The 13,231-nt window shown below is 37.7% G+C and overlaps 1 protein-coding gene across 5 annotated transcripts in view; it reads left to right on the forward strand.

The window, feature by feature from the left end:
• SBF2 (SET binding factor 2) overlaps nucleotides 1-13,231 on the forward strand; it is a 230,197-nt gene that overhangs the window by 174,785 nt on the left and 42,181 nt on the right. For all 5 annotated transcript variants that reach the window (XM_021529470.4, XM_085580076.1, XM_021529472.4 and 2 more), the window contains exons 18-24: nucleotides 5,744-5,914; nucleotides 6,795-7,051; nucleotides 8,287-8,459; nucleotides 8,713-8,786; nucleotides 9,148-9,343; nucleotides 10,000-10,127; nucleotides 12,313-12,488. In XM_021529470.4, the coding sequence (XP_021385145.3) occupies nucleotides 5,744-5,914; nucleotides 6,795-7,051; nucleotides 8,287-8,459; nucleotides 8,713-8,786; nucleotides 9,148-9,343; nucleotides 10,000-10,127; nucleotides 12,313-12,488 (1,175 nt within the window). The remainder of the gene's footprint in view (nucleotides 1-5,743; nucleotides 5,915-6,794; nucleotides 7,052-8,286; nucleotides 8,460-8,712; nucleotides 8,787-9,147; nucleotides 9,344-9,999; nucleotides 10,128-12,312; nucleotides 12,489-13,231) is intronic.

Raw genomic sequence — 13,231 nt, forward strand, 5'->3', positions numbered from 1 at the left:
AATCTGTATCTTAACTAATGGATTTAACCCACAAAAACTTTATAATGCTAGATAGAGGGAGAAAAATCAACTATTTCTCATCCACTTTGTGGAGTTTAACCTTATTTAAAACTGTGAAGTTCTGGTATGGAAATGTCTTCTCTTTTTTGTGGGATATGTCGTTCTAGACAATTTTAGTTTCCTTTCTTTCTTTGTATAACAAAACTATTAAAATCTCTTCTTTATCTCTTTGGAGAAATAAGTATGTTATTATGTGTATTATTTAATGTTACAGGGAACTTTGTAGCATATATCCATCTTGATAAATCTGTGTAGAAATCAGAGGTAATCGCATGGCTTTAAGTAATGTCTAGTAAATTACACGTGACCTTCAGGAATCTAGGATTAGAGATCATGAGTAATTAGATGTTTAATGACTTTTGCCAGAAAATGTATAAGGTAAATAAAGCTCCATCCAGAATTACATCCCATTTTTGCAAAATTCTAGAATTCTATTGCCCTCTGCTGGTTTAGTGTACCTGGCTGTGATTTGGTAGCGCTGAATTATGAGTGAATTGACCTTCCTTTTATTTTTCATAATGAAATAATAGTAGATAAACAGTGTAATGGATCACTTTACTACTCATTTTATTTTAAAATAGAAGTCAATCTTAAGTCTGGTTTGGTGGCTGGAAAGGGGGCAAATTGGTTTTTTCTCGTTGCTGAGATTTTCAAGTTGAAGACGAAGCTCAATTTAATATTTCACCATCTTTTTCTAAAGCAGTAAAATTAACAGAAGCTTTGCAATTCTTCCTTCATGCTTTTATGACATTTCCCCACATTTGTGTGCACAATATGTGGGTATAATTTTATACTTTAGATGAAATAGGAAAGGTATCCATTGAACTGAATTTTTTGACTGATGTTATCCATGCAGCACGCAGTCAGGCTTGAAAACATTCTCATGTACAATTATACTTGCTGGAGTATGTGTGTGTAACAGCTTTAAAGTGAGAGAGGGTAGGTTTAGAATCGAAAATAGGAGTAAATGGTTAATTGCAAAGGTGATGAGACGTTGAGGGAAGGTTGCCCAGAGAAGCTATGGATGCCCCGTCCCTGGAAGTGTTCCAGGCCAGGTTGGATGGGGCTCTGAGCCACCTGGGACAGTGGAGGTGTCCCTGCTCAGGCAGGTGCTGGAGCTGGATGATCTCCAAGGTGCCTCCCAAGGCACCAGCCCTGTGGTTCTGTGCTACGTGCACACACTGCAGCCTTGTCTGCAGGTAGGATGTAGGTAAGGATCTGTCCTGCTGGTCAGTCAGTGAGGGTTGGTCCTGGGGGACAACTGTGAAGTCTTTTGGGTTTTAGCAGGATCTGTGTGGGCACAGCATGGATGTGACTGCAGGACTGGCTGGTAGGACGTGTTTATGTGCAGAATTTGGTTTGCATCACTTGGCCAGGGGTGGCTGCAGTAGCTGGTACCTGCTTAGGTGTCAGTAGGTGCTGACTGACTGGATGTTTATCTCAGCAGGGACAGGGAGCAGCTCTTTAAATTAGCAGTGCCAGTGTGTCCTGATGATCCCTAAGCCTGCACTTACACATTCCAGGGACAACTGTAACCACTAGAGGAGAGGAGGAGCTTTGGCATGCAAAGGTGCTGCAGTAGCTTCCTCACAGAGGTCAGATGATGACCCATAGCCAGTGAGTCCTTGAGGAGCTGAGGAGGAAGATACTCTTTGTGTTCAGCAGCACCTTCCTTCTCACTTGTTCTGCCTCGTTTTCTCAGCAAATATATCCAAACCAATAACTCAGGCTGTCAGTTGGAGACAGAAACCACTTTATTTCTGAAGTAAACTGGATTTCTCTAAAAGACAGTGCACTGTTGAGTTTGCCCCTTCATTTCCATAACTGAGAGACATGCAGCAAAATCTTGTGAGAAAAAAACAGTTAGGTATATTCATACTAAGGGTTTTATTCTTTTTGGTTTGAAAATCACTTTTCAGCTTCACAATCAATAGCTGGATCCTCTGCTTTCCTATAATAAACTTCCTTCTTTAAGCTTTGTGGTGTTAAGGGTAGTAACTGCTGAGTGACCAGCACAACACATGCTTTTCTTTATCAGAAACAAGCAATCTAGATAATTTAATGTTACAGAGACATTCTTTGAGGACCTGGACCCCACAGCGAGTTTGAGAGTTTTGGAACTGGTACATATTTCTTACTGAGCTGCAGATATCGTTTGCACAATCAGGAGTATCCAGTGCAGGGAAACAGGGAAAAAATTCCAGGCAGGTGTTATCCAGTACCTCTCAGTAAGGTGGAAATAATGGCAAGATAATTCCTGAATTCAGGAAGTTGCCTGTATAGTCTTACATAGCAAGTCCCAAACCTACCTTGTGTTCTCACAAACTCTGTAGTATGTAATTAATTATTTTGATGGGGTAAGGTCTGTTTCATATGGAATTTGGGAAGGGAGTGTTCAGGGGTTCTTAAGTTTCATAATCTGTTTAAAGGACTCAGTGCCCTTTGCAGAAGTTAACTGATTTTCTGTAGGTTGTTACAATTTACACCTCAGTGCTCTTTCTGTCATATTGACAGCTTTAGAATAAGGACTTCATCAGTTCAGAACTATTTTTATTATTTTCTTCTGGGGTCTATTTTATGCAGTCAGTCCCTGAATCCTTTCTTGTAAGTAGGAAATTCTTTTGCTGCCTCCTGCATTCATTCTGTCTGGCAGGAGTGAGTTACTGGGACAGAGAGAAAGCACAAATATCAGTGTAGTGTAGCTGCCCTGTGGAGAGCTAGGTGAAGATATGTTTTATATATGTAGTATTTCTTGATGGAAAACACCAAACTACTCTTCTACTCAAACTGGATCAATTCTGAGCAAATTCTTTTGAGTGCAGCAGTAAGCATTGGGGTCCTTTTGATGTTTTAGATGAGTTTCCATTCTAGGGAAATGGGCTGACTAAGCACTCTCAGCATAGAGAATATAGACACTGCAAACTTCATGGAATACTTGTGTTTGTACCAAGAGTATTTTTAGTCCCTGGGTTTAGGTTGCACAGAAACAACAGTGCTTCTTGAGGTTGGTATTGTTACTGGGTTTTTTTTACAAACAAACTAACCCAAACAAGCAGAGAATCCAAAGTGATTTTGCCCAAAATAACTGGCAGAGCCAGGAACTGCAAGTCCTGATGTTGATTCTGTGCTCTGGCCACTATCAGGTTTTGCCATTTGTTTCATCACATGCAGGTGATGAGAAGGATAATATTTATGATCACTGAGCTTTTTTTGATGTGTTTTCTTTCATGCTTTTGTAAACAGTTTTTTTTTTAATTTGGTCTAGGAGTTATTATCAGTGTTGATTTATGTACTTATATGTGAACATAAATCTCCATTGTTTAAAAATTATGTTTTATACATGGCTGTTCATGGTTTTAAATTATGAGCACAGGAGGAGCATCTAAAAGCCCCTCATCCTTCCTGTCACATTTGTCCCCATGTGAAAATCATTTATCTTATTTTTATTTCTTTAGACCCACGGTTAGGAGCTTAAACTTCATTTTGAGTTTGTGTCAAAGATGACCCCTTTTCATCCCAGTTTACCCAATTACCTGATGTGGGTTGAATTATCAACTGAAGAGGTTGATAATCAACTCATTCCTTTGTGTGCATTTACTGTACAAATTGATGTGAATTAACCCTCCCAACTAGCTAGGCTTGAGCAGACTTTTTATTTCTTTTCTCCTTTTGTTTTTCCTTCCCCTTTTATTTTCCTTTCTCCTTTTACCTTCTCCCTCTTCTTGGCATTCATACTCCCTTTTTGCAGACATGTTGTGATTGGGAATTGAGTCCCAGTGAAAAAAAAACAAATAATAAATTGAAGTAAAAGTCATGATATGGCTTTAGCACTAACCTTTGCTTTCAAGCTATGTTGTCCATATTTTTATTCCATGATTTACCCATCATCCCTATTCCTCTCTAACACAGGTTTTGTCCATGTGGATTTTGAGGTAGGTCAGTGATTGGGCCAGATCAGTCTGTGGGCCCTGTGGTGTGTCTTGTGTATGATTAGGTTTTTTCAAGGGAATATCCAGCAGTCCCTACAAAGATGAGTAGAGCACTGTTTGTGCTGACCTGTTCTGTGATCTAACAGCTGGATCAGGGAGATCAGTTATCATTTCCTGTCATCTGCCAGAAGCTGCACCACAACTGAAACTTGGGCATCTGTTAAACAAACCAGATATCTTCTCTCTGTCTGTATTGAATAAACAGAGTCACATTGAACGTTGTTTGAGTAGATGTAGATTTCTTAACAGGTTACCAAGAAATTCTGCTGAAATTGTGCATGATCAAATCAAAATTATACTGCTCACTTTTAGGTGACTAAGCACAAGAAGGCACTTCAGTTGGGTAAATTTTCTTAGCATGTCACATAGAGTTTCCTCAGATGTAGAATTTTCAAGAACCTTTGATAGGGAATAAGTCCATGGCACATGATCAGGACTTTCAGTTCATGCTGTACTTGGAAGAGCCTAGTGAGGAAAACACAGTTTGAAGAATTGCAAAACTGGAAATCTTTAAACCAGACTGCAAAACTTTTGGTTGCAATTTCCTGCCCTTCCATTTGAATGCCCAGGTGCCAGCTAGGGAAATATTATAAGTACTGGCTGTTCTAATTCTACAATTACAAATATTAAATGGAGTAGTATTCGTGCTCTCCAGGAAAGTGGTTCAGAACATAATCACTAAAGTAAAATCTAAGTTTTGCATATTGTGTGTTTCAGGCATGGGTAGTATTGTGAGTGATAGACATTGTGAGGCACACAGTAATGTACTTTATTCTTCAGTTCTGCTGCAGAAATAATCATAAGCACAAATATAGATGACCTGCTTCTTTGCTACATGCAGTATACAACACATTGTTTTGTGGCCTTATTTTTTCAAAAAGTAAGAACATATGATAAAAGATTTCATGATTTGGGTCATTGAAATAAATTTCCTTTCTTTGTATGTGGTTATCAAGAATATTAAACAACTCCCTGGGAGACTAGTGCAACCTAAATAAATAGATGTACTTGAAAAAAAGTGGTTCATTCATAATGACTAATGCTGTAACAATTCTGGGTTTGTTTGAGACTTTACAGTGATCCAGACCCTTGTGACTTCAAAGAACATAACAAAATTAGCACTCTTTCAGGAACTGGATTTGGGTCATTCAGTTCAGTAAATAACACTGAAGATAACAATTTATCTAATCTTCTGCTGTTGCAACAAATGCAGATTATCGGAAGGACTCAGCTGACACTTACTATTATTTAAATTTCATTACTACAGTTCTAAATAAAATGATAAATCATTTTCATCTGTTTGAATACCAATTTCTATGTTGTACAACTAGGTTATTAGAAATACTGTGTTTTTTTGGCAAGGAAGATGTTTTATATCACAAATGTGCTCTGTACTTGTTACCATAAAATTCTTACCTCAGTTCTCATTTTTCTACTCTGAATCAAGAAACCATGCCTTGCACTGGTATTAGACTGTATACAACCTCCCTGTGTGTTAATTTATTGAATGGCACAAAACTGGAGATAATTTATCTAGCCTATACTGCAGTACAAAAGTTGATATATTTCATATGTCAGTCTGTACTACTGATCATATATATACACATATGTGTGTGACAGTTCTGAAGTCATAGCCTTTAAAAAAAATTGAATAATAGGACTGATTTGTCACTTTGCACATTTTTTGCTTTCAGAAATTAGCACCTGGGGTTAGTCAGTTTGCTTACACCTGTGTACAAGATCATCCTATCTGGACTAACCAACAGTTTTGGGAAACAACCTTCTATAGCAACGTGCAAAATCAAGTTCGCTCCCTCTACCTTACAGCCAAAGATGACAACCATGCAGTGCAGTTGAAACAAAAGGTAGGAGACTCTATTAAAATATTAAAGTAATATTTTTATTCACATATTGTTTCCTAGGTTACAGAGAATTAAGTTATGGTTTTTTCCAATTTTATATGCTTTTCTTTCATTTTCTTCTGTATTACACAGTATACAATAACATGAGAAATAATAGAAATTTACATTTATCTGCAAAGCATTATCATTAGATGTTAGCTCAATTTATTGTGGAAAAAGCATTTGCAAGATACCCAGTCATTCATTAATTTAACATCAGGCTTTAGGTCACTAATATTAGCTCCCAGGTTCCTTTATTCTACTTTGACTGTGTGCCATCTACCTAGTTGGACTAAGCTAATGCTAGAATTGGACTTCCAACATAAAAAAACATGAATGTTTCAGCTGGTCTGGAAGCTATTTATATAAAAACTTCCCTCACCTGAACATCCTAGGAATTTGGAGAATATTGCCAGCATCAAGCCATGAGCTGCATGTTATTTCTCAATCTGATTTATACTTGTTCTTATTTGAGCTAAGTGGGTAAGCTAAGGAAAGCAGCTGTGTTAAAATCAGATAAAATCAATAAACTACTCTGAAGAAACATGAAAGATTGGATGGCATAAAAAAGGCCTTAAAAGCAATGATGTTATATATGCCCACACTGTGCTACTGATGCATTTCAGTAAACTGCTCTCAAACTTCAGTTCCCATAACCATAACTCTGCTTAAACTTTGTTGAGGGTAGTTATTTGCTTTTTATTTTTAAATTAATATATAATTTAAATAACTGAAGAAGTTTAATTAGCAATTTGATAAATAAAGCTTCGGCTAAGCATTGTTTTTTAAGTTGTAGCTTTATCTTTTCTTCCTGTCTTTATATTTCTTTCTCTGTGTCTTGTAGGAGAAGAGTCCTGCAGACCAGGAGAAGACAGCAATGGACCTGGCTGCTGAGCAGCTGAGGTTATGGCCAACCCTTAATAAACAGACACAGCAGGAGCTGGTCCAGAATGAGGAAAGCACAGTTTTCAGCCAGGCCATTCATTTTGCCAACCTCATGGTCTACCTGCTGGTACCACTGGATACAAGTAAGAACAAGCTGCTGAGAACATCAGCCACTGGGGACTGGGAGAGTGGAAGCAACAGCATTGTCACAAACAGGTGGGTGCCCAGGGCTCATCCAGCAGGATGGGCCACAGCTTGTAAAATGGCTGTACTCTAAATACCACATTGTTTCAGCATCTTCACTTTCACGTTCAGTAGTTGAGTAGAAGTCTAACATGATTCCTCTCAAATAACAGAATTTTGTCTGGAGAGACTCCATTCAAAGGAACATTGTATTGTCCCAGTAAGAATTTTTAATCTAGTAAAGCAGATGTTGGAGACAGACATGGGGTCTGGTGAGAAAGAAAACAGCAGCCCCAAACCCATTCTGTTATTTTTTATATAACTTGAAAAAAACACTGTATGAACCTAAAATCAAGAAAGCATTTGTTTAGCATCTATAAAATCATCATTTCTGTGCAACAGCTGCAAAGGAGGAAAAGCACTGAGGTCACAGAAAGCAAGAGGGCTAAACCACAGTGGCAAAGGTTAAATTACTAAGGAAGCAGTAGGAGTATAACACCAGTTCCATTCATTCCCTAGCATGCAAATCCAGGACATTTCATAACAAGCCTTTCTTCCTCTTTGTTTATTGTCTTCATTATCACCTCTCTGTACAAATTCTCACTTGATAAAATTATAGAACACTATGTGAGTACATTGGCATCAAGTAAAAGACTATCAGGATGAAACTCCCCATGGAGTTACTAATTCCTGCTGACTACACACCTCTAATCTCAGGCATTAGGATGTGCTCAGTAGACTGCTTGTGGTGTATGTTGCAATCCATGAATTTGGCCCCTAATGTTATTATGGGAGGCATTATTAGACATTCAGAGTACATCTCCCACTGACTTGCTGGCTTATCTAATGCACAAAAAAATTTCCTTATGATCTTTTTAGCATTTGATTCATTTGCTCTGCAACTTACATATACAATTAATGATTTTCTCTATATAACTGGATATTTGCTTACCATGGGTTGCAAATACTTTACTTGACTTTATGAAGAGAACACAGAGCTCACTTCCAAAAAGCTGGTTTTTTCTCTTCTGGGCCTATCTCTGCTGGACTCATGGAGAGAAAATTGTCCTGTGTCATCATTCATGAGATTTTGGCAATGAAAGTACAATGTAATTGTGGTACCACCATATGCTTTTAGCAAGGCTTGCAAATCGTAATTAGAAAAAAAAACCAAAAACACTACAGCTTGTCAGTGTCTGTTCAAGTGTCACATGTGCACCACCAGCTGAATTGTTCACACTTGTTAATGCTTTTATTTCTGCCTTTAGCATTGCAGGCAGTGTTGCAGAGAGTTATGACACTGAGAGCGGGTTTGAGGACTCGGAGAACAATGATGTTGCAAACGCAGTCGTGCGCTTCATCACCAGATTTATTGACAAGGTTTGCACAGAAAGTGGGGTCACACAGGATCACATCAAGGGTCTGCACTGCATGATACCAGGTAGGAATTATTACAAAGAGGTGCTTTTATAGTCTTTTTTTTTTCTTTTCCTAATTAAACAAAGGCACTTTCTAATTGGAGTTACCTTTAGAAAAGTTATAGTGTTAGATTTCTTTTCCAGACTGTAATTGCTGTTGAATGTCAGATAATGTGTCAAAATTTAAGAATTTCAGAATTATCAGAGTTTTAATTACAAGGCAGCTTTCTCTTTCCCATTGTGTGAGACTTCATTGATGGTGTTCCTGCTTTCCAGGCATTGTAGCAATGCACATAGAGACTCTGGAGGCTGTGCATCGTGAGAGCAGGAGGCTTCCACCGATACAGAAGGCAAGTGTTATGAAACATATTTGTATTCTTTACAAGTATTAGAATCATTAAATCTAGTCATCTTTCTTTTTCCTCTCATAATGTTATGAGGAAATATCAAAATGTTAAAAGAAAATTTCCATTAGTAATAAATAAAGTGCTTGGCTTTGGTCTCATGAAATATGAGACTAGTAGAGCAAGACTTCTGATCATAAACAAGCTGTTGCTTGCCCACTGCTTTTGTGACCCATTTCTCTTCCTTGAGTCCAAACTCCACATCCCTTATTTGGACTAAGTGTCATAATAATTTTGGTTTTAAGCTTTTAAAACCAAATATTTTTGCTAGCCTGAGGTATAACACTTTTCCATTTATTTGCATCAGCCCAAAATCCTACGGCCAACTTTACTGCCAGGAGAAGAATTTGTTTGTGAAGGTCTCCGTGTGCTGCTGGATCCTGATGGCAGAGAGGAAGCCACAGGAGGACTGCTTGGAGGTCCTCATATCCTCCCTGCTGAAGGAGCTTTGTTCCTTACCACTTACAGGATTATATTTAAAGGCACTCCACATGATCAACTAGGTAAGAAAATCCAGTGATAATTATGGTCCTTCAGATACGCAGGATTTTGAGCTGATCTGGCCACCTCTTTAAGCATCAACATCATTAAACAGTTTTTTTCAGACACTGGAAGCAAATTAAAGGAAAAATATTAATGAGTTGGTATTCTACCTAAAATTATTGCTTGGAAATATTTTCTTAATATGTCAGCTCTTCTGAATTATACTTTTCACAATTTAACATGTACAATTTCTAAGCAGATTGTCATTCAGAAGTATAGATATATTGTGGAAAGTTCACGGTCCTATGTAAAGATATCAAAGTGTATGATTTCTGTTTCTATGTTGCATTATGAAATCTGAATAAACTTGAAATTGTTTCTTTACCCCCTAACAACCTAGGTTTCGGGGATACATTTCCATTATGTAGAAAGACTCAGAAAGACAATGTTTTTCTAATCATCACAGCTGAAATAGAGTAGAAATTCACATTATGCTTTAGGAATTCACAGATGATGCTTTAGGAATTTGCCAACTTTTCAGGTATTTCACCTGAAATTAACCCTGTGCCATCATGTTCATGTGGCTCTGTACTTATTCACTCTTTTTTATTCCAGTGACAGTGTGAGCAGAGGCCTGGTGGTGTGATCTAACAATGTCTGTGTGTTGTACCCTCAGTCGGGGAGCAGACCGTGATCCGGAGCTTTCCTATCGCCTCCATGACCAAGGAGAAGAAGATCAGTATCCAGAACCAGCTGCAGCAGAGCATGCAGGAAGGGCTGCAGATCAGTTCAGCCACTTTTCAGGTAAAAGGAAGGTTTGTGAAAATTTTTGTGGCTACAGGCAGCTCAAAATATTTACGAGCAGCACTTTGCCCTGGTATTTGTGAGGAGTCTGGTTCTCTGCCCTGTAAGGTCAATAGACAAGGCAGAACTCACAGAAACCCTGGCATTACTTGGCCTTCTTGATATTTACAGAGGGTTGCTATTTTCACATTGGATTTTTTTCACTGCTTTCCTGACCTGTTTTGGAACCAGAAAAGGGATGGTTTTGGTCCAGAAGCCCTGCATGTAAGTAGAGGCTAGTGAGAACCTGCTTCCTCACTCCTCCAGCTACATGGAATCAGTATGGAAGAGCTCTGAGTGTTGCTTTCTTCTCAAGGTTTGTCACTTCACCAGCTTTCTGTTAAAATCTGTGGCAGAAAGTCATGGCATTTGCTAATGGAAGCTGCACTTCCAGGAATCTTTAGGGTAGAACCAATGAGCCTTTATCTGACAGGCACAGATCCTGGAATTTTCTGTAGGATCCCCATCAGTATGTTCAACAGAAGTGTGTATTGCAGGGCAATTGATGAGGATGGACTTGTAGAAATTAGGAATCCTGAAGTCTTTCCTGAGTTTTTCTTCTTGGTTTTGATCTTAACTGTGGTCAAACTCTTGAGAGATAAAAGGTTGCAAGCAAAGAATTCTGTATCATGGACTGAAAGCAGACTGCAGTGCTTTAAGATACAGAATACTTTGCTGGGTTGACTGACTGCAGAAGCGTATTTTCATTGAGAAGAATAACTCCAACATTTGAAATCATAACAAAACAGCATTTTACTAATTCCTTACAATAATGACCATCATTTAGCTAATCATCCTTCAGCAGCCTCTTCAAAAGCACAAGATTAGGAATGCAAATGAGAAAAACAAGCAAAAAAAAGTTGTCCTTGTGGACTTTTGAGAGGACTTTTATTTTCCAGAAATCTTTTTACCAGAATACTTAGCATGCTTCAATGATGTGATAAATACAGACACAGCTCAGTGTTTTCAGAGCTGGATTCGGGTCAAACATCATCTTTGCTTTTGTTTAGCATAGTTTTGTATTAGGTTATGAGAACAAAAACAATCCACAAACAGTTTATTCCCTGGCCCCCTATGTAACAGCCAGGGTTCAACACAGGATGAAATAGCCCCTCCCCTTTGTTTATTAATTATGGTTTTCAGATGGGTTTGTGTGCAGCTATGCTTTTTGGTATCTTTAAAACTTCTGATCTGTGTAACCCCCGAAGAGTGAAGAGCTCCTTTCAAGGAGGTCCTAGAACAACAGAGCCATTAGTCATTTGGAAAGTATTTACAAAACAAGTGAAATTGGAAAGGCAAGGATGAAATCCACCTCCTAGATGGCAAGCAGAGGAATTTAAAAGGTGTCTAGATATGCGCTCAGAAATAGAGCTCTAGGATATTTCTTTGTTTGCTTTCTCCACATTCTTAGAGTTCTTTTGGGCCTTTTTATGGATTCCATATTTTCTGTCTCTTATTTGTTTTCCCCAAATTGTTGACTTGCTTTCAGCAGAGGATGATTGGATGGAAGGATTTTTTCCCCCCAGAACCTTTCAAAAAGCATTTTTAGTCAAGTGGATGGATCAGTGTTGAATAGCACAAGGTTATTTCCTTTTCAAGGGGCAGATTTCACTATCACATTTTTGTTACTAGCATTTTTCTACACTTTGCAAGGTGAGGCCAAAATTGGAACATCTAAGTAATAGAAATATAATGGTTGTGACATATGAATGCTGAAATTGCTGGCTTGCTGAGTCTTTGAAGTGCATTACCAACCTCAGTTCCCAGTGTAGGGGCAGAGCTGGCAGACCATTTCCCAGCTAAGCTGTCCCATGTGACCTGAATTTGAACTGTTGTAGATGTCTTAGTGCCAGCACTATACTTGGATTTACCAAAATATTTTGTATTTGATCTTACGAGAATTCCAGATGCTGCCTAGTGAAGATACCTTAGTATTAGGACATAAATTTAAAAAAGGAAATAAAAAATTCTTAAAATGCGTAATAGCGTCAAAATAAATGAGACATATGTACATGTATTTGTATTTTCTGAAGGGCATAATATTGTGAAAGTATGGGAATTTTGCTACTCTATTTTAGAATCTTTCAATTTCCAAAAATCTCAGAATGTTTTCCAGTTTCTAACATGTCATGTCTTTAATGCACAGTTAATTAAAGTAGCATTTGATGAAGAAGTCAGTCCTGAAGTGGTGGAAATATTTAAGAAGCAATTGACGAAGTTCCGTTACCCTCAGTCCATCTTCAGCACTTTTGCCTTTGCAGCTGGGCAAACAGCACCACAGATAATTCTCCCAAAACAGAAAGAGAAGAACACTTCATTCCGGTACAGCCTTTCTTCTTTTCTTTTCTTTTTTTACTGATGTTCTTGTCTTGTATTATCCTTACACACTGAACAACCTGAAAGCTCTGCACAAGTGGAGGTCATGTCAAAATAAGGGATTGCTATTTTGCATCTCTTTGTATTTCCTGAGTAAGAAATAGATTAGTAGGATACAGATGTTTATTTGGGATAAGAATTACATTATTTTTCTGAACTTCTGGCTGCAGTAGATTTGTACAAGAACCTAACACACTAAATAGAAGTAGCATCTTGAGCTATGCAACCTCAACATGGAAAAAAGATTAATTGTGTGTTACTTTATAATTAGTAGCCTAGCTATTTACAGTCTAGTGTGGATTAGGATTAATTTTACCTGTACATTTCCCCTACTGGTTTTTAATTTAGAGTTTGAGTTTTGGGTCCTCTTTTAAATTTTGTTACATGTTAATTTTTACTGGACTAGCTGCATCATTAGTCTATTCTAGAGTGGTAGCTCCTGTGATTATCTGCTGATTAGTGCATTGTTGACACAGGAAATAGAATCCCAAGCTAGTCATGAAATCTTAAAGGTAATTTCTATCTTTCCTGATTTTACTTTGGCAACTTTCTAGATTTATCACATTACTAGTAAAAAAAAAAAAAAAAAAAAAAAAACAAACAAACTAAAGGAAGATATCTTCTTATTCATTACCAGTAGGAAAAAAAAGATACTAATTTATCTCAAAGTAATACAATTTTTGTTTAAA

The sequence above is a fragment of the Lonchura striata genome, chromosome 5 (genome assembly GCF_050655825.1).
Source record: "Lonchura striata isolate lonStrDom1 chromosome 5, ASM5065582v1, whole genome shotgun sequence".
Taxonomy (NCBI): Eukaryota; Metazoa; Chordata; class Aves; order Passeriformes; family Estrildidae; genus Lonchura; species Lonchura striata.